The sequence below is a fragment of the Diospyros lotus genome, chromosome 11, assembly GCF_014633365.1.
Source record: "Diospyros lotus cultivar Yz01 chromosome 11, ASM1463336v1, whole genome shotgun sequence".
Taxonomy (NCBI): Eukaryota; Viridiplantae; Streptophyta; class Magnoliopsida; order Ericales; family Ebenaceae; genus Diospyros; species Diospyros lotus.
In genome coordinates, this window is record NC_068348.1 from 17000823 (window position 1) to 17023355 (window position 22533).

General features: G+C 38.6%; 1 protein-coding gene across 1 annotated transcript; it reads right to left on the bottom strand.

Moving 5' to 3' along the window:
• Window positions 1–2905: 2905 nt before the first annotated feature.
• On the bottom strand, window positions 2906–4189 carry LOC127812751 (uncharacterized). The gene has a single exon (XM_052353275.1). It carries the CDS (start codon window positions 4187–4189, stop codon window positions 2906–2908), a length of 1284 nt encoding a protein of 427 aa, XP_052209235.1.
• Window positions 4190–22533: the final 18344 nt, after the last annotated feature.

The window sequence follows — 22533 nt, forward strand, 5'->3', positions numbered from 1 at the left end:
TTTTTAATTATACCAATTCACCCCCCCTCTTGGTGTGTGCCATAGCATCTCCCATTCTAACAAACCCTTACCTTCAAACAACCATAGAACAAGTTCTCTAGAATTTAATTCAATGGCAACATTAAACTTTGTGGAAACAAGACCAAATCTGAACAATAAACACACAAGCTCAGTTTATTTAATTCAACACATGTACTCCCTAGGAATTGAACGAAAACTTATCCATAATCATCAATCCTAATTGCTACTTATGCAAGAAAGACCAAACAATTACGGATTTGGTATTCAAGCTAGCAATAGATCATGCATCAAGAATTGAATAGCGGTCGTCTATGCAATCAAAACACACAATCATAAACATTAAAATCAGAAGATACATGAATATTCAAGAGAGAATCAGATTGCAAATAAAATCAAAAAGATCTCACAATGTTCTTCACCATGGCTTCAAAATATCCTTCTACCGAAAAACCAAAGTTTAGCCACACATAATGAGAGAAAAAACACAAAAAGAAGAGAAAATATGAAAAGGATGCTTCTTCCCCCTCTTGGATGTGCTTCTCTGCCTCTTTTTCTTCCTAGGTGTCCCCCCTCTCGAGCTTGGATCAAGACTTTAAATATCCCCCAATAAAGAATCCAAATCAGCCAAGGAATTAGGGCTCCTAGACTCCCGTAACTTGTGATTCAGTTTTTGGTCGGATACAGAGCGTTTTGGGCTTTGTCCCCTTCTTAAGAATTGTATTTAAGAATGTTTATATGAATTTAGGCTTTTGAATCACTAGATTTGGACATCATAAACTCAAGTTATGGCCTTTTAAAAATTCCATGTTTGTGCAGAATTCTAATCCAATTAGGATTTGGCCCAGCTTTTCGGCCCTAACTTGAAGCAATATTTGGAGGCCCAAACGAACTCGGATTTGGACAAATCATACCATTATGGAAAGCCCAAGAAGTCCTATATAAAATCTCTGAAGACCTTATTCATGTTCTTAAACTCTAACATGTTCAAAAATCTACAAGAAACTCAAAAGGTCAAAATATTAAAAAGCTAAAATTTTGTAAGTAAAAGCCCAATTTATTCTAAAATTGCCTTAACCATAAAAATAAGTATAAATCAACACAATAAGACATAAAGCTCACCCAAAAGATCATATGTAAGGGAAATAAATATATGGAATTATGCACTCATCAAATTCCCCCACACTTAGCTTTTGCTTGCCCTCAAGCAAGACTACGAGACATGACACAATCACATTAATTCCCCCAATGACACCAAAAATATCACATATCATAATCAAAGACAACCCAAAGAATAAAAAACTATAACATGTCATGAACTAAAACACTCAACAAACTCAAACTAAAATAAACAAGAGATTTTCATTCAAAAAGTAATCAACAAGTATGGTAGACCCTCACACATCACTCATAATTCACTCAAGTGTTTAAGGGTTGGAAAAATTCACTCAACATTCAATTCATGCTCAATTACTACCATAAACTTGCTTGTTCATCCAATCTTTGTTGCTGATGTCACATGTCATACACAAATCCAATGGTCTTTAATAAGGTTGTAATGGGATTAAGGTAAAGGTAGGATATAAAAGGGGCTAAGAAACTAATAGAGCATTTAGAAACAAGTTGGGCTAATTAGGCATGAAGAACCCAACACCTCAACCAATAATCAAACACTCTTCGTTTCTTCCTTCCTTATTCATTTCCTTAAAAAATCATATATTATGTCCTTGCACCTTTTTTCTTTTTCTTTCTTCTTTCTTTTTTTTTCAACATATATTTTTTTTCTCTAAGCATTACTTGGCTTTTGACACGAATGTCGACATTTGTGATGAAGACACCTGGTTACTCTCCTAAATAATTGCTTAGGGTGCATATGCATACTCATATTTTGAACCATCGTTTGACATGAAGGATGATGCAGGAGCATACTGTCAACCCCCAATTACTATTAAGTAGCTCAAAACATAGGAGTAGATAAATAGCAATAACTTTTTTTTTTTTTTGCTACAAGGACATAATATCATAAGAATTCCCCAAATACATTCCACTTCATCAATAATACAGCCATAACAAATCAACAATAGCATCTCCACACTCATTCAATTCACTGTCCTTTTCAAAACCCTTCGAATAATTTCAAATGCTCTACTAGTCCAAATGTGGGTAAACAAAATAGGGATAACAAATGAAAATGGGTTACGGCTTATTAACAAGGGTTGTTGAACAAAGAAAAGGACAATAAGCTCAAAATAGGTATACTAAAGTCAATTTTGTAAGGTTGGCTTTTTAAGTCAAGTGGTTATAAATCATATGTGCCATTTTCATCTTTATGCATGCACATGAATCTGCAACTTTGACTAGTATTAGAAGCAAGTTTTATAGCAATCTTACATGAATGAATATCACTCCAAAAGAAAACACAAGATTGCCATGTATGTTTCAATCTCAAAGGCTCAAAGGCTCCCCTAATAATGGTTTTTTGGTCTACCAACACAAGTTAATACTCTTTAAAATCAAACTCGAGTCAATTCTAGCCTAAGTATGCAAATATTTTGTTCAATCATGTTATAACATTCTCACCTCAAGTTAATCTAAGTTTATAACATGTGAATCCTTGAATATCATTGGGAAAACATCCTAGCCATCCTAAAAGAAAATCAAAATGCACTCTCTACACTCTCTAAATGAAATCACTCCCCCACACTTAAAACTTACATTGTCCCCAATGTAAGGCTAAATGCAAGAAAATGGCATAGAAAAAAAAAATAATGCATATGAAAAGAAAAAGAAAAGGGATAGAGAAAGCAAATCTGATCATCTTGGGTTGCCTCCCAAGCAGCGCCTTTGTTTAACGTCTTTAGCTCGACATTGCCACTTCTCAATCAGTTTAAGTTGGATCTCTCAATTGCACTTCATCTGCAGTTTGCTCCTGAAAACCTTCATGAAATGGCTTAAGCCTATGCCCATTGACCTTGAACACCTTATCAGTTCCTAAGCGTCGTACCTCAACTGCACCATAAGAAAATACGTTTGTAACTTCAAAAGGACCAATCCAATGAGAACGTAACTTACCAGGCATTAATTTGAGTCTTGAATTGTAAAGTAAAACTTTTTGTCCAAACACAAATTGCTTTCTAGCAACCATTCTGTCTTGAAATGCCTTTGTTTTGTCCTTTTTCTTATCCTTTGTCCTTACCTTCGTCTTGCCTTCATGTCTCAACTCAAAAGTCTCCTGTGCAAAAACATTAATCACGTCAATAGAAAATGCAGATTGAACATCATTAGGGTACCTTATGTTATCAAATATATTAAATTTCACAATCTCCCTATCAAACTCCATGGTAAGGGTACCATCATGAACATCAATCTTTGTCCTTGTTGTTTTTAGAAATGATCTCCCTAATAAGATTGGTGCGAGATTAGATGAGGCATCTTCTTCCATGTTAAGCACATAAAAATCAATAGGAAAAACCAATTCATTAACTTGCACTAAAACATCCTCAAGAACTCCCTCAGGATACACATTAGATCTATCAGCAAGTTGAATAATCACACATGTTTCTTTCAATGGACCAATATTCAGAGATGAATAACTAGAAAGAGGCATGACATTTATTGAAGCTCCTAGATCTAACATTGCTTTCTCAATCCTGACATTACCTACTTTGCAAGGGATAGTGAACATACCTGGGTCCTTGCATTTGGGAGGTAATTTCTTTTGAAGGACGGCTGAAACATTCTCTCCCATACTTACCTTCTCATTACCTTTCAACTTCCTCTTGTTGGTGCACAATTCCTTGAGAAATTTTGCGTACCTTGGGACTTGCTTAATGGCATCCAATAAAGGAATGTTCACTTCTACCTTTCGAAAAATCTCCAAGATATCCTTTTCTTGATCTTCCTTTTTAGATTTAGATAACCTGCTAGGAAAAGGAAGAGGATTAGGTTTATCAGAATTATGCACAATTGTTTGAGAGATTACCTTTGAAGAGATTGTCGCCTCATTTTCTGCCTCCTCTTTTTGAGTCTTCTTAGCTAAATCTGTAGGATTCTGAACAGGAATGTTAATTTCGTTTCCACTTTGCAACGTAATGGCACTTACATTTTCTCGAGGATTTACAATTGTTTGGAAAGGCAATTTCCCAGAACCTTGAGCTTCAAGCCTGCTCATTGATGTTACTAGTTAACTAATTTGATTCTCCAATTACTTGATGCTTGTTCTTGACTCCTGTTGAAATTGTTGTGTGTTAGTTGCAAGTGATTTAACAATTTCTTCTAGAGACATACCTGAACTTGAGGAAGGTTGTGGTGGAATATGTGGTGTAGGCTGGTAATGTTGGAATTGTGGCCTTGCTCCATAACTGAAGTTGGGATGATCCTTCCACCCTGGATTGTAGGTATTTGAATAAGGATCGTACTTCCTTTGTGGTGGGCCTGGGAATCCTCCAACTGCATTGGCATGCTCCAGAGAATCTTCTTGAAGTGTAGGACACATATCCGTTGGATGACCAGTAGCAATACAAATTCCACAAGCTTTGACTTGTTACAAATTTCCTACAGCCAATTGTTGAACAAAAGAAGTTAGATTGGATATTTGATTTTCAAGAGAAGATATACTTACCTCATTCACCCTTCTCAAAGGGGTGTCTTGTCTGAATCCAAACTGTTGTGAGCTAGCAGCCATGATGGAAATCAAATCTTTAGCGGCACTAGGGGTTTTGTTCACTATAGCACCTCCACTAGCTATATCCATCATTTTCCTCTCCATAGGTAGTAACCCTTCATAGAAATACTGAATGAGAAGCTGTTCAGAAATTCCATGTTGAGGACAGCTAGCACACAATTATTTAAATCTTTCCCAATACTCGTGAAGAGTTTTGTATCTTTCTGCCTTATTCCGCATATCTCTCTTCTGATGCTAGCAGCTCGTGAAGCAGGGAAAAATTTATCAAGAAACAATCTGACCATCCCTGTCCATGTAGTTACAGAACCATCAGCCAGTGAGAATGGAAAAGCACGCAATTTAATTTGTTCTTCAGTCACTCCTTGTGGTTTCAGGCTTGAACACACCACGTGGAATTCTTTCAAATGCTTATGAGGATCCTCATCTGCAAGACCACGAAAAGTAGGCAACAAATGTATGAGTCTTGATTTTAACTCAAAAGTAGCATCTAAATTAGGGTACTCAATACATAAAGACTGTTGGTTCAAATCAGAAGCAGCCAACTCCTTTAATGTCCTGTCATTAATGGCCATGACTTCCTCTTCTTCTGAATCGCTAGATGGAATGGAAAGAGTGTTCGAAGCTATATTGATGCCTGATGTTATTCCCGAAGCCTGTTCTGTTGAAACTTGCTTAGCTTCTCTTCTCAACCTATGGATAGTTCTATCAATTTCCAAGTCAATTTTCAATTCACCTTGATGAGAAGATCTGGTCATAAACCTGAAAACACATAAGACTTACAAACAAACAAACAAACAAAAAAAATCACTAAAAAAAATAAAAATAAAAATAAAAACAAAAAGAATAAATCTACTTGACACCAATCCCCGGCAACGGCACCAAAAATTTGATGGGTGTCGAATCCAACAAATAATAAATTCTTGCTCTTAAAAATATGAATTGTGATAGTGATGAGCAAGGTCGTATCCACAGGGATTGGTTAGATCTATTCCTTTGAAAAATTAGAACAAATAGAAGAAATGATTGGAGGGTTTGTATTTTGAAATTTAAACAATTAAAAATAAAATATTATTCTAAATGAATAAGACAAATCAGAATGTAACAAAATTAAAGTAATTAATAGAAACACTTCTGGTAGAAGGGATTGATCCACCAATGGTTATAACACTGATCATTGATGCCAAAGTCACTAATTTTCCTTGAATACTTGACCTTAGAAAGAACAACAAGCTCTGTTCATTCAATGTTTCCCATACTTTTTAATTAATTAAAACAAGCTCTTCAATTAACCCTTACCTTCAAACAACCCTAGAACAAGCTCTCTAGAATTTAATTCAATGGCAGTATTAAACTTTGTGGAAACAAGACCAAATCTGAACAATAAACACACAAGCTCAGTTTATTTAATTCAACACATGTACTCCCTAGGAATTGAACGAAAACTTATCCATAATCATCAACCCTAGTTGCTACTTATGTAAGAAAGACCAAACAATTACGGATTTGGTATTCAAGCTGGCAATAGATCATACATCAAGAATTGAATAGCGGTCGTCTATGCAATCAAAACACACAATCATAAACATTAAAATCAGAAGATACATGAATATTCAAGAGAGAATCAGATTGCAAATAAAATAAAAAAAATCTCACAATGTTCTTCACCATGGCTTCAAAATATCCTTCTACCGAAAAACCAAAGTTTAGCCACACATAATGAGAGAAAAAACACAAAAAGAAGAGAAAATATGAAAAGGATGCTTCTTCCCCCTCTTGGATGTTCTTCTCTGCCTCTTTTTCTTCCTGGGAGTCCCCCCTCTCGAGCTTGGATCAAGACTTTAAATATCCCCCAACAAAGAATCCAAATCAGCCAAGGAATTAGGGCTCCTAGACTCTAGTAACTTGTGAGCCCGTTTTGGGTCGGATAAAGAGCGTTTTGGGCTTAGGCCTCTTCTTAAGAATTGTATTTCAGAATGTTTAGATGAATTTAGGCTTTTTAATCACTGGATTTGGAAATCATAAACTCAAGTTATGGCCTTTTAAAGATTCCATGTTTGTGCAGAATTCTAATCCAATTAGGATTTGACCCAGCTTTTTGGCCCTAACTTGAAGCAATATTTGGAGGCCCAAACGAACTCGGATTTGGACAAATAATACCATTCTGGAAATCCCAAGAAGTCCTCTACAAAATCTATGAAGACCTTATTCATGTTCTTAAACTCTAACATGTTCGAAAATCTGCAAGAAACCCAAAAGGTCAAAATATTAAAAAGCTGAAATTTTGTAAGTAAAAGCCCAATTTATTCTAAAATTGCCTTAACCATAAAAATAAGTATAAATCAACACAATAAGGCCTAAAGCTCACCCAAAAGACCATATGTAAGGGAAATAAATATATGGAATTATGCACTCATCACACTCAAGGTACTTCGAGATACTCAAAGAAGATGGAAAGATCCTCGTTGTAGACCAAAGGTGTTTGGTCATTGTCAAGGTGGTTGACGTTTCTTGATTGCTATTTAGTAGTGAATCTAGAATGTCACACGCATATCTGAGTGTGATGGTTGACTAAGTGATTAAGGTTGAAACCGTCATTAAGGGTTAATGACATTTGTAGTTAAGAGTTAATGGATTGGGTTCAATGATCAAATTAATGAGGAGCAATCGTTAAAATTTGACGGACATGCCATTAAGAGTTAACGGGGGTCTTAGTTTCATCATGAGATGGTTAAATGGTCATTAAGTGTTAATGGTTGGCCTAGATGCAATTTATGGAAACTTGGTCAAATAGAAGAAAAAGTGGCCAATAGCCTTTAAAGGCTATCAATTGATTCAAACTGTACAGTCGACAGTTCGTTTGGAATTGTCGACTGATTTTGTTGACCAAATTGGTTAAGCGTTCTTTTAGAACTGTTAACCATTCCTATTGCAGAGGGTCGCGAATCCCTTGATTGTTTGTCGTATTTGCAATGGATTTGGGGGCACGTGGTACTGAAGGACGATGGGAGGATGAGAGGGTCGACAGCGCATGTCCTTCTTGTCGCCCTTTAGTCTCCTCTCTCTCTTATGGTTGATTTGTCCATTTATGTAAATCGGCTAGGGTTTCTATTTTGGGAATGCATATGTGTGATATGTAAGGATGAAGAATGAAAAAAATCAGTGTGGGTGTGTGATTTTCTCTCAGCCATCCTTATTATTCTTCTCCCAATCAAGAAACCCTAACTCCTATTGCTCCTTTTCTTCTCTCATAGCTATTGTAGTTAATTGTTCTTGATAGTGAGACTATCAAGTTTGAGAAGACCATTTTGATTTGTAACCCAAATTAATTTTTTTCCCTTACTCTCTTTGTCTAGCATAAAGAGAAAGTAGAGGGATTTACCATCTCACTGAAGTATAGACTACATAGGCCCCTTGTAGTTTCGAGGGACGGTTTGGTCTAACCGAAGAAGTTTCAGGAGCTGTTTTGGAGTAAGAGTTGTTGCCATTGGGTGGTGATATGCCCTACAAACTTGGAGAGTAACGAGACCTAAAAGAGTTGCGAGACATGGACATGAAGCCCAAAGGCCCAACGGGTTGTAGGAGATTAAGGAAACAAGCCGAAAGAGCAAGAGGTCGAGCCGAGACTAAGTGGGGAGGACTCACTCAGTTATGCTGAGTGGGTACGACACTACTTTGGTTTTTCAGGAATAACTCTCTCATACGAGCTCCAATTGATTTGATTCAAATTCCTATGGAAAGATAAGAGAATTATCTACAACTTTCATGCTTTGAGTTTTGAGAGATTCATAATTCATTAAGGCTGAAATTAGGCTCTAAGTTGATGCGCCTGTACTATTAAGGCTCAGAGTCAAGTATTGAAGGAAGATGGATCCAAACCAATACAAAAGGGAAAAATAAGGCATGAACAAGTGGCCCCTCCCTCGGTCATGGGGAGACCAATTTCCCCTCACTTTTCATGACCCACTCGGTTATGCCGAGTGGGTACAATACTACTTTGGTGTTTTGGCCATAACTTTCTCATATGAGCTCCGATTGAGCTAATTTAAAGTCCTATGGAAAGCTAAGAGAATTCTCTACAACTTTAATGTTTTGAGTTTTGAGATATTAGAGCTAAATCATGATGTAAATCGGGTATGAAGTTGAGGTATGAGAACCACTCAAAACTGAACCAAGGAAAAGGGCAAAAGAAGGCATGACCGAGTGACCCATACTCGGTCATGGTCAAGTGGGTTTAGGCCAATCTCTCTTCTTTTCCCTCTCGGATGGGCCACGAAATCATTGAAACGGGCCACGAGATTCTCGCCCCGATTGTCGCACGTCTCCTCTCTCTCCTCCACTATAAATAGGAGACCATGCCTTCATCACAAGGTACGCACTCTTGGGCCCCTCAACACAATTCCATACTTTTGGCTCTCGAGAACTAACTTAGGCATCAGAGGGTTTGCGAGGACCCCCACCTGTGCCCTAATGTTGCTCTTGTTTTGCAGGCCACTCGGTTATTGAGGGCCACTCGGTTATCCTTGGCCACTCGGTTATGGAGGGTCACTCGGTTATCTAGGGCCACTCGGTTATGGAGGGCCACTCGGTTATCTAGGGCTACTCGGTTATTCAAGGCCACTCGGTTATCCAAGGTCACCTGATCATCAGATCCACCAGATCGTTAGATTTATCAGCCCATTAACCCTTAATATCAGCCCAAACCATCAGCTTTATTGGGCCACCAGACCCACCTGATTATTAGATCCAACTGCTCAACAAATTTTCTTATTTACCAAGATGATCCAGCTCACGGTGATAAGACTTTCACATCTACCCACAAGTAAAAATAGATTATTGTATTTTGGCAACAACAATTGGCACTGTCTATGGGAAATGCAAGACAAAAAAGTCAACTTAAGAATGGCAAACACCTGTGGACACCGACGGACTCTTTCTCAAGGTGTAGAAACACATCTACCACCACGGAACTCTCAACAATAGGGAGCGCCTCTCATTATTCCCGATTCTCACCCACAAGGAGCACCTACGCCCCCCTTATATTGCTCAACCCCAAGGAGGTGATCGCTCCGTTTCCCCAAGCCAACAGGTGGGGAACCAATCATCCCACTTCTACTTAACTTCGGCTCTGGGCCACTTCCCGCTGATCAAGCTTGGACTTCATGACAACCACCTCGTATGGTCCCGTGGGAAGAGTATGAAGCATTGAGACAACAACATGTTGAGGGCATGCAAGCACTTCGAGACATGGTCGGTATACTCCAAGGTATGATGCTTGAAGGGACGTTGCCCGATACCTTGAAAAAGTTTATGCCACTGCTTGACCCTCAGCCCGTGGTGGGAGCTAATTCCTATCAAGAGGCCACTCCCGATTCTCATTCCCGATCCACTCCTTGACGGGAGGATAGATCACCACCCCCACGGAAGAACCCTCATGCCACGCCCCCAAAGAAATGAGAGCCCACGAAAGGAAAACAGAGTTAGAAGCCCCCAAAGACGGAGATACCATGAAACTGAAGCCAGCACCCCAACAAGACATGATAACCAAACAACAGCAAGTATACGGGATGACATGAAAAGGGTAGTTGAAGAAGTACTTGAACGAAAGAAATTGATCCCAGCCACAGAGGAGCAACAACGTAGAAAATGTCTGTTTACTACAGATTTGTTGGAGAAGCCACTGCCCAAAAAATTCAAGATGCCTCAAATCACCCCCTATTCTGGAAAGGATGATCCCTATGATCACATTCAAAGCTATGAGTCGTTGATGATATTGCACAGATGGGACGATGACATAATGTGCCAAGCTTTCTCCTTAACTCTGTCAGGGCATGCCTGGACATGGTTCAACAGTTTACCTGACGCCTTTATCTCTTCATTCGGTCAGCTCAGAATGGAATTTGTTAAGGCATTTATGATTAATAGTCGAAGAAAAAATGACGCCACATACTTGCTCAGTATTCGACAGGGGAACAAAGAAACTTTGCGTCAGTATGTGGATAGATTTCGGAATGCCACCCTCAAAGTTCATGATTTACCAATTACAATGGCAGTGTCTGCTGTGTTACACGGAACACGGCTAACTCCCCTACAAGAAACATTATCTTTGGACCCACCAACATCCCTAGCAGATTTGTTTTCTAGGGCAAATAAATACGTGCTCCATACGGAAGTTATGAGAGTTGTAGGTGGGAATGAGGATAGAGAGCGGAAAAGAAAGGAACGCGATGATGAAGAAGACTCCAGACGGGTTAAGTGATCAGATATACCTTGACCCCAGTTCCACCATTACACAAGACTTCTTCAACCTCAATCGACCATACTTGCAGCCATAGAGGGGTCAGGTCTCATTAGACTCCCGAAAAAGGTTGACCATCCCATGGGAAAAAATAGAGAAGAATATTATAGATATCACAGAACTCGTGGTCATTGCACTGACCAGTGCCGGGAGTTAAGAGATCAGATTGAGATGCTAGTTTGTGAAGGACATCTTCAAAGGTATGTACAGGTCAAAGATAGTAAGCCTCGAAGATGAGAAGATAGACAGGAAGAGCAGGGAGATCAAATCGGAGATGTCAAGAGAGAGGAAGGGATTACAGAGAGAATTCACCTCTAGACAATGAACCAGTTCATGAGCCCATACATGTCATCTCGGGTGGTGTAACTATGGCAGGGGACTCCTCCTATTCCACCAAGACAAGCCACGAAAGGACATGCCCTTAGAAGAAGGCAATCAGCCACCATTAATGCCCTGAAAGAGAAAACTGGGAGCAAAATTCAGACACATTGAAGAGAGCCTATGTTAAAGATCGAGAAACTAAACTTTTTGAAAATGTGCATGACCTGTGTATTTCGTGCTTAGAAGCAACAATAAGACCCAAAATGAAACAGTGGACGTACTTACTTATTTCAAAAAATGTCAGCGTTTTCATTACACATTGCTTTATGAAAGTTTGTTTGTTATACTCTGCTTATAGGAAATAAAAACAAACTCAAGCCCATTGCCCTGCTCATGGCCTGACAACGAGGGAAAAATAAACTCAAGCCAGTTGCTCACGGCTCGGCAATGAGGGAAAAATAAATTCAAGCCTGTTACCCCGCTCACGGCCCGACAACGAGGGAAAAATACAATCAAGCCCATTACCCCGCTCACGGCCCGGCAATGAGGTAAAAATAAATTCAAGCCTGTTGCCCCGCTCACGGCCCGACAACGAGGGAAAAATATAGTCAAGCCCATTGCCCCGCTCACGGTCCAACAATGAGGTAAAAGTACAGTTAAACCCATTACCCCACTTATGGCCCGGCAATGAGGTAAAAGTACAGTCAAGCCCATTGCCCCCACTCACGGCCCGACAATAAGGAAAAAATACAGTCAAGCCCATTGCCCTGTTCACGGCCCGACAGTTGTCCTGCTTATGGCCCAACAACAAGGGAAAAATAAATTCAAGCCTGTAGTCCCACTCATGGCCCGGCAACGAGGGACAAATAAATTCAAGCTCATTGTCCCGCTTATAACCCAGCAGCGAGGTAAAAGTACATTTCAAGCCCATTGCCCCGCTCATAGCCCGGCAATGAGGTAAAAGTACATTCAAGCCCATTGCCCCACTTACAGCTCGATAACGGGGAAAAAACCTAACGCGACCCCATTGTCCGGCTCATGGCCCGACAATGAGGGAAAAACCAACTCAAGCCCGATGCACTACTTTTAGCCAGGCAACGAGAGAAGAATAGATTCAAGCTTAATTGCCCCGCTCCTGGCATGACAACAAGGAAAAAATATATTCAACCTCGCTATCTCGCTTACAGCCCGACAACAAGGTAAAAGCAAATACAAGCCTATTATCCTACTCATAACGCAATAATAGGGAGCAGAATCAAACTTATGGTTTGGTGCATAGTTCGACATCTATGGAAAGTTAACTTATTGGAATATCTACCTCATACTTCTACAAAGGGATTAAAAAGCACTAGAGAACAGAAATGTAAAGGCACAGTGTGTGAACAAGCTCAAGAGGATGTGTAGAAGATGAAGCGGTTAAAAGAGAAGTAATTTTAAAAAGTTTATAGGACATGATACTCTTTCACCTGAAACTCCCGGCCAAAAGAGTAGGGAGCAATTGACATGCCCTGTAAACTTGGAGAGTAACAGGACCTAAAAATGTAGTGAGACATGGACATGAAGCCCAAAGGCCTAACGGGTTGTAGGAGATCAAGGAGACAAGTCGAAGGAGCAAGAGGTCGAGCCGAGACCAAGTGGGGAGGACCCACTCGGTTATGTTGAGTGGGTACGACACTACTTTGGTTTTTTAGGCATAACTCTCATATGAGCTCCGATTGAGCTGATTCAAAGTTTTACATAAATCTAAGAGAATTATCTACAACTTTCGTGTTTTGAGTTTTGAGAGATTCGAGCTAAATCAAGGTGTAAATTGGGCATGAAGTTGAGGTGTGGGAACCACTCAAAATCGAACCAAGGAAAAGGGCAAAAGAAGGCATGACCGAGTGACCCCCCACTCGGTCATGGTCGAGTGGGCTTGGGCCAATCTGCACTTGCTATCCTGACTTAACGATCTGCACTCAACTCTGTCGTACACACTTGCGATCTCGGGATACTCTTACCTGGAATGATGGAAAGCAAACGTGAGTCACAAGACTCAGCAAGCTCTAGAAAGAAAGGCTATAGGATAAGGGCTGAACTCTTCACCTAACACCCCATGCAATTCGTGTCAATGCAACGTCATTTCATGCCATGCCCAATATCTGCCTTATTTCTAAATGCATAAACACTTAATGAACTTCACATAAACGGTCCTTGGGGCCCACATAAAACACACACTAGCACCCAAGTCCAAACCCAACCCGTTAGTAGTCTTTTATAAGCTACCACCATACTATTTCCCTTACATGTCCATTCTTGTCGCTCACAACATAATCTGTTGTCGTGGGTCTCACCCCAGGGTCTTACTACCGCCGTGGGTCTCACCCCAAGGTTTTTCTGTGGGCCACGCCGCCGTGGGTCTCACTCCCAAGGTCTTACCGTGAGCCACGCCTACCACCCATACTTATCACCTATAGCCACACATTCTCACCATGTAATGCAACAATCAGGAAATGCAACGGCTTTTGCAACATAAACGTGATGACAAGGCCCCCATAAACCAAGCATCAGGCTATGTTACGCCCATATAAGAATTCACACATGCGACATGCCTCTAAATGCACCGGCTCACCTAAAGAACCCAAGTTTGCTCCTAGACCAACCGGGTCATGCAGATGCTCACATATCCCATCACACACAAAGCATGTCCCCACGTGAATGCAACACAGTCCCTATGCAGCACTCACATCATGATACACAATTAAGGCTGAAATCTGGAAGTACCAGCTCTTCTGACCAGTCTAGCACTCCGATGACTGGCGCCCATACATCCAACCATCAACTGCCACGACCCACAATCGACAGTCAATGGCTTTTTATCCCATACCCTTAGACACACATAGACGACATTAAACTTATCATTTCGCACACTTTGTCCATATCAACATAGACTCCATTATGTCATTCACATTCTCATCTATTCTCATACATAGGAAACCACCTCCACATCCATAATAAATTATTAACAAACTCCATAATTATTTTCTAAGAACCTAGCCCCAACGGGTTCGGCATCATTCTCAAGGAAAGCAAAGCGATACGAAGCTCCATGATGATCGAAGTGAAAAACACCAAGACATCATTGCTTGGCTCATTCCTCTAACAATAAACTCATTAATAAAATATAAGTCATACAGTGGTTACCACGCGAATTATTATTATTAATGCATGAAATCGAATCACGATGAGGGAGCTTTTAAAATATGTAAAATAACGAAGACTCTCGCAGGAAATGAAGAACATGAGAAGACGGTTAAGAGCTTGCCTGAAAATAGCTAATCATAGCTTTCCTCACACTCTCACTGTGAAGTACAATGTTTAACAGAAAATAATAAGTTTACGACCTATATTAATCAAATCTAACCGCATAAAATTCGTAATTTAAATGTATAATACTTCTGATAATTTTATCCACTTACCTCACTAATTTAATCGCGAAATAATCTCAAGATTCATTAATTTCTTCCCCAATTTCCTCTTTTTCCTCCCTCCTCTCTCGCTGCTCGAGCGCTTCTTCTTCTCCCTCATTTTCCTTTCAGATTTATGCCTTGGAGAAGGCTAAAATTGGCAAAAAAGGAAGGCAGAAACGAGGCCACATGGCAGCCGCTAGGCCGCGCACGCGGCCATCGCCTTTTGGGCCGAAACGACGTCGTTTCGGTCCCCCCTGGCCAAATTAAATCAGCCAAAAACCCAGCCTCACGCGCACGCCCGTAGAATCGATCCCACGTCCCCCGCCTACACACGCGCACGCGTAGCCACTCGCACCAGCTGCTTTCTCATACATATATGCACTGCAATTAATTTTATACCCATCCCCAACTCACTTTTCGAAAATCGCAAGGTACCCCAAAACTTTTAGAAACTTATAGTTACACCCATATCCAATTTTCCTCTTATTTTACTTTTACCACACAGTTTCCAAAAATTCCACCAATTTAATTTATTTTCCTATTTTCATCAATACTCCCAATTAAATTATTTATCCTAATTCTCATTTTATGAAAACAACATAAATACACATTTTCTTAAATCTCCAAATACCCCAAATAATTTAATATTTCCTTTTAACCCACAAATGTTCAATAATCACTAGAAATACAATAATTAATAATTATTAACCATTTCCAAATAATTTAATTAATTACATTTAATTCCTTATTTTCCTCAAAATCACATAAATAAATACTTCCTCTTAATTCCCAAATATTCAATAATGTCCTCAAACACCGGTTTGAATAATTATTATTTATTTCAAAATTTTGGGATGTTACAATTCTCCCCTCATTAGAATTTCGTCCTCGAAATTCGCTCTAGGTTCATTTCCTCAAGACACGCCTGCAACTCTCATGATATTACTCAACATCACCTCTGGGACATTCCATATCATCATTTTCCAGTATCTCACTAAGCGTCTTGCGTCACCGAATCATCCTCGAGGTCTCGCCTACACTAGTCTCGGCTTATTATCATTATTTTATTTTTATTTATTTTTTATTTTTTTCCATGTACCGATTCAACTACCAACCTCAATTTTCTTGTACCATTTATGACTTCCGAATCACCTTAATACTCACAATTATACATCCTGCCTACCGAATTCTTATTTGGATGTCCTTATCGGTTGCAGATTCCTTTGGATAGGTTCTGGTATTTGTATTTCACTCATTGGCTCGTATAACATTTTCTGTTGTGGCTTTCTATCGGCAGTCACTCCTGCTACCAGGAAATCACCCAAGCATATCCTTAACGATCTATAACCATTCATCATGCACCTAGCCTCTCACTTATATCATACCTTCCATCGGGGCCACAAGCTAACACCAATAAGGACATAAACACCAAGATCAACCTAGACGACGAGCACGTACTTTGAGTGGGGTTTACTCGTGGCTAACCTCAACATCCACAGAATCCTGACCCGAGTCACTAGCCTTCCATCACACGTCATGACATTCCACTTCTCAACACTCATTTCTTTACACCACAACCATGCTTATTATTCATGATTCTAACTGAACGCACCTCGTATTAGGATTGCAATCCTAATTTTATAACCAATGACACGATCTTGACTCCACCCGACCATCCTATGTGTGCAGAGTCACCTCCCTTAAACTTGCTCTGATACCAAACTGTAACGGCCTGCCTCTCGGAGCCCTTACTGCGAATAGAGGATCCTTGAGAGGGTCATTATTTGAGTGATATAAAACAATAACACAACTAAGAACTCAAGCACCGCCCTTATTAAAACCATATCTTTTAAATCCCATAACATCTCATAGTCATTTTTACATAACTATTCACCACTTAGGCCCACCTGGGCCTGTTAACATATATCTAACTTCGAATTTTAAAACATTACACAGTGACACCCAGGACCTAGGTTCGGGAGAGCTCTGCACTTGCTATCCTGACTCGATGATCTGCACTCAACTCTGCCGTACACACCTGTGATCTCAGGATACTCTTACCTGGAATGATGGAAAGCATGTAACGCCCACTTTTCCAAATACACAGTAACTTGAAATATAATTGAGATGTCACCTACGGGCGTTATGGAAACCCTTACCAACGGAAGCATTTGGATCGAACCTGCAAGCTTAATCAAAGCTAAATAAACGGGTTTCCACTAGATTTCATTTCCAAGTACAAGAAATGTAAAAGACTCTCAATACTCCAAAAAGACACAACTTATTAATGTAGTACAACTGTAGGGCATCCTTTTATTACAAACTTTAAGTACCCTAGTTGCTATTCACAATATATTACTTCGGTTACAAGGGTACATAATGAATCCAAGATCCCAAAGCTAGCGAAGCTCCATCTCCTTGCTCACGCTTTAACTTGGAACCTGTAACGCTTGATACTTCTAATAAAGCTGGGACGATGAATGCCCCAAGGGTAAGAAACACCCGAGTTAGATTATTACATCTGAGTGAATGGTAAGAAAGAAAGAAACTACGCATGCAAGAGTAATATGCAGTTTTGCCAAGAGACATGTAAAAATAAGAACAAAATCTCCCAAGATCACAGCTCACCGCAAGAGCACGAGATCCCCTGTGATACCCCAACAAATAGCTACAAATACAAATATCGAGATACATGTGCAATAGGCAAGATTTGCTCAAAAGCAACAAACACATAAGATATAACCTCTCGGCCCCCTTACACAGGCACGAGATATCCTCCTTACTTGCCATGTATGAACCCCTCGGCCCCCTTACACAAGCTCGAGGTAGCCCCCTTACACAGGCCCACGTGGTCAGCCCCCTTACACAGGCCCCCGTGGTAGTTCACACACGACAAGCCACCAACTAGCCACAACCACCAAATGACAAGATCTATGACAAAGCAGAAGGAATATGATCACAATCCACCGAGTCACTATCATCCTTGCCGGTGCTTGTGTGAAACATCTCAGCCTTACCTTTAGGCACCACCCCACATCTGGCACAGGATTGCCCCCTCGATCATCGTGATGTTCCACCAACAAGCCCCCAAGTTATGATGTACAAGTTCCCAATCCACCAATAACAACTATCACCAAACAACATGTGGAAGACAAAGTAGAATGAATATGTACAAACTAAGGAATATCAGGTAGGCACCACCTCACCTATAGGCACAGTGCACAAACCAAGGAAAATATGATATGCAATCCACAAGCTACGAGAAACAGTAGTCATGTTTAATCCCATCGATGAACCACAACAACAAACTCCGTGATCAATCAAAATAGGAAAGAAATGCTCGAAAATAGGGAAACGTGAGATGTAAGCATCAAACTATCCACAAGTGGAAACCAAGAGTGATCAATAGGAATAAGAATCACTCACAAATGAAAGAAAGAATAATCAAGAGGAAGCATGCACAGAACCACTCACCTTTATCGTTTCCCTTCGATAGCACGGTTTACAGCCCGATTTCAAGCACCAGGGGCTGTTTCTGCAGAAATCACACACTTAAGTGAATTAAACCTTAAATATTTTTAGACAGGGTTGTAGGTAATTAAAATAGGAGAACATAGGTGAAAATTTCAGGCTAAATGAAGGCCGGATGCGCCCTCACGAGCCCCCGAAAGGGTGGCCACGCGTTGCCCTTCTTTATTTTGCAACCCAAAATTAAAACGGCCATATCTTGCTCATTTTAACTCCGATTTGCTCTCCGTTTGAACCTACGGAGTCCTCTTTTCATGCTCTATGATCCTATGGAAAGAAAATGGGCTTACCTTTTCAATTTTCTTTCTGTTTTCTCAGTTTTCCAGTCAGGTTTCTCTTTCCTTCTTCTTTGTTTTTCTTTGGTTTTTCTTGCACTTTCTTTCTTTCCTTTCTCCTTAGCTTCTCGTGGCCTTAATTCCTTCCCTTTATATAGCCTTTAAATGCCAAATCCTCAAGATTTTACTTGGCCACCAAGTTAGGGTTTGCATATACTAGTCTATTTATACTAGCACCCAATCCTTCAAGAATAAATCATAGCCATTGGATTTATTTGGTGAGTATAAATCTCAACCACACAAATAGCTTAATCCATGCCACTTAATCTTGTGAAATATCTACCATTGGATTATATCTCACTTTACAAGGTTAGATCTCAACCATCCAAAGAAAGCACAATCCATGTGCTTTTTGCCTTCTTTAATTTCATCCATTAGATTTTATTTACTTTCCAAGAGAAGATCTCAACCTTTAATTAGAAGCACAATCCAAGTGCTTTGCTAGGATTTAATTCTAGCCTTTCATCTTTTTAACTTATGATCTCCACCATCAAATCAATTTTAAAAAAAAAAGATTTCTTAAATGAGTTGGCAATCCATGCCAACTTGAAGGATTTTATCTCATCCCTTATATCACTTCCCATTTTCAAGAATAATCCTCCACCCTTGGATCATCTTGAATTTTCATTTCCTTCTCATGTAATTAAATCCCCATAATTTTCAAGGCATTAATGGTGACTAATTACCATTTTCTTTTGGATTTTCTTTTAATCCAACACAATCAAGCCTTTCATTAAATGCTTACAAGACCAATTATCATTTCTTTTGCATTTATTTAATTCTTTCTTTTATCTTGGACCACATATTGCCATGTGTCATTCCAAAACACCATACTTGACTTTCAAGTTTCCATCTCAACCATCCATGTGGCATCACCACATTTATTCACTATTTTTCCTATTTTTTATAATTTAATTCCTTTATGGAATTTCACTCCAAATTACTAAAATTCCATTTGTGAATTATTAATCCCATTATCTCCACATAAATACAAAAATTGAAAAATTAATTCACTTCCATACTTAATTCCACTAAGGAATTATTTTTAATTTACCCAATTACTCTTTATTGGACTTCACTATCCAAATTACCAAAATGCCCCTCTCATTGGGCACCACTATTCTCAAGATCCATCACATTTTCAAGAGCATTTTTGAAAGTTTCTCACTTTCTTTCCCATTCTCTAAACACCAGTAACACCAGGTGTTACAGTCTACGCAAACTTCCCAGGGGTCACCCATTCTTGAGCTAACCTAGCTCAAGTATGCTCAACCCGAGAGTTCTTTATCCACATTTAGCTCAAAAAATATTCAGCTGGTGTTGTTTCCTTCCTTACTATACTCGATATATATACTAATTTTTCTAGAGTCCCTTCTTGGACCTAACCCTGGGCTCTTTGGGTATTACAACTTAGTCTCGGGATTGGTTTGACATCATTCTTAAGAAAGTAGAGGCGTTATAATACCCCGTAAGCATTTAACAAATAATAACTGGAAGTCTCTTATTTAATTTCAAATTAATTATACTAATAATATCCTTAATTCATAAAATTAATACTCGAAACCAAATCGAATTGAGGAAGGGAATGGAATTCATAAAATGAAGGAATCATATAAAGGAAGTGAAGAGCTTGCCTTTAATTAGCGGGTTTGGGTGTTTTTAAGCCAACACACCACTATATTAATATACGTTGCAAAATAACATAACATCCCAAAATTAGCAAAATTGCACCCAAAATTAAATTCTAACTGTAAGGAATTATTAATACATTTTTCCCTACTTACCTGGCTATTTAAACTTGGATTAAACCAAGTTTAATCTTAAATTTTCCTATGAATTTATGGCTTCTGCATGCCCTTCTTCTCCTCTTAATTTCCTCATTGCATGCTGTTAAATTCGTGGCCGAATGCACCCAAAATCGAAGGTTAAAAAGCAAAGGATTGGGTGGCCCATCTTGCATCGCATGGTAGCTAGGGGCTGCCCACCTCCTAGCCCCAAAACGACGTCGTTTTGGGGTTGGGCTTGCTGATTAGAAATCAACATTTTATCCCAGCCGCACGCCTACTTCTAGCCTCGAACCTACGACCTGTCGTGACCTCCGCGCGCGTGCCATTTCTCCTACAAGCCCTCTTAACATAAATATGCGCAAAGTTAATTTTAAAGCAACACCCAATCAAGTTTTAGCAATTACACCTAGACCCCATAATTTTCAAAAATTACCACACACCCCAACTTAATAATAACACTTTTACCCCAATTCTTCAAATTAATTTCCAAATTCTCTAAATTAAAATCATTTAATATTTTCTTTAATTTAAGACCCTAATTTAATAAAATAAATTAAATTGCAATTAATATGTCATTACAATACTTGATTTTATACTTTCTTTAATTCTCAAGCCAATGTTTGAAAACTATTTGAAATAGAATTCTTTATTTTTCCAATCTCTTAAATCTTGAACAACATACACATATATGTATAGAAAATACTTTGACTAAACTTCTTGAAGCTTGGGATTCAACATGAGTTTTGATTAAAATGATTTTTTTGGAAATTATACCTTGAAATTGATTTTTGTTTTCAAACTATACACTTTGACTTTGAGATAAGAATTATTTATTTTTCATCATCAAAACTAAATACAAGAGTAAAATATCACAAACAAGCACTGAGATAGAGAGTTCATATATGTGTGTGTGTGTGTGTGTATACATATATATGTAAGTGCAAAGATGGCTGCTGATTCGTTTGTTGAGAAATCATCGATTATTCAACTACCATTCTGATAAGCCAGATGATCATCATCTATAAAGAAGGGAAACAACCCTCTCAAATTCCTAGCTCTATGTGGAAGCGTGAAGATTGTAAGAAAAATGAACAATGAATAGCAATGAAAATAAAAGAAAAGAAGATGAACAGGTGACTTTTCACGAGCGAGGTTTTATAGAAGGGCATATGTGTAATATATGTTTATCTGTAAAATGTCAGATAAATTTACCTATGGGGCAGATAAATTTATCTGTAAAAAGTAAGTTAAGAAGTCACATGATGAGTTTTTTATGAATGGTCAGATAAGTTTAACAAACATATTAAAAATGATAGAAGTCTAGGATGGTTCCCATATCTTCGATTTTTCACCTTATATATTGTTTAACAAATACCCCCTTATTGAGATAAGCTTTTTATGATTAACGCAATGTGAGAGAAAAAGATATGGATGGTAGACAGAGAAGAGGTGGAGGAAAGAGGAGACGTGAAAGAGAAAAAGAAAAGGAAATGAGAAGGAAGGGAGAAGAGAAGAGAAGTAAACCAGTGATCAAAATGACGTTGTTTTGATCTGTTTGGACTATAATTTGACTACAGATTAAGCTACAATCTGAATTGATATTAGAAATTCTTATATTTTTATATATAAATAACATATGTATTATAAGTTTATACTTCATTTTAGTTTTGATCCAAATTATATTTTATACTAGCCTCAAATTACATTCCTTAACCTTGTTTATAAAAACAAAAGAATACGACATATATTGTCAACTTAGTTGGTTAGAATTTGTAAAAACAAAAGAATGTAGAAAATACCTCTAGACATTTAATAATGAAGATGAAAAATCTAGTCCAAAATTCCTTTTGAGGGAGAAAAATAAAAAATATATATAAAATAAAAATATAACGAGTAAAACTAACAGTAGGAACAAAAATGACAATATGGCACAATAAGTGTCAATATTTTATCGCGCATATGTGTTTAAAGGCTAATTGAATTGGTATAGCTCTTGTGACTCCTTGCATTAACTTTGTTCCCAACCACATCTTTCCTGTCACATTGGCATCTCACATTTCTAGTTTTTATGAAAAAAAAATAAACCCAAAAATTCATTTATTGTAAACAATAAATT

Coding starts and splice junctions, on each gene's coding strand:
- LOC127812751 (XM_052353275.1), bottom strand. CDS start 4,189: ATGAGCAGGCTTGAAGCTCAAGGTTCTGGGAAATTGCCTTTCCAAACA.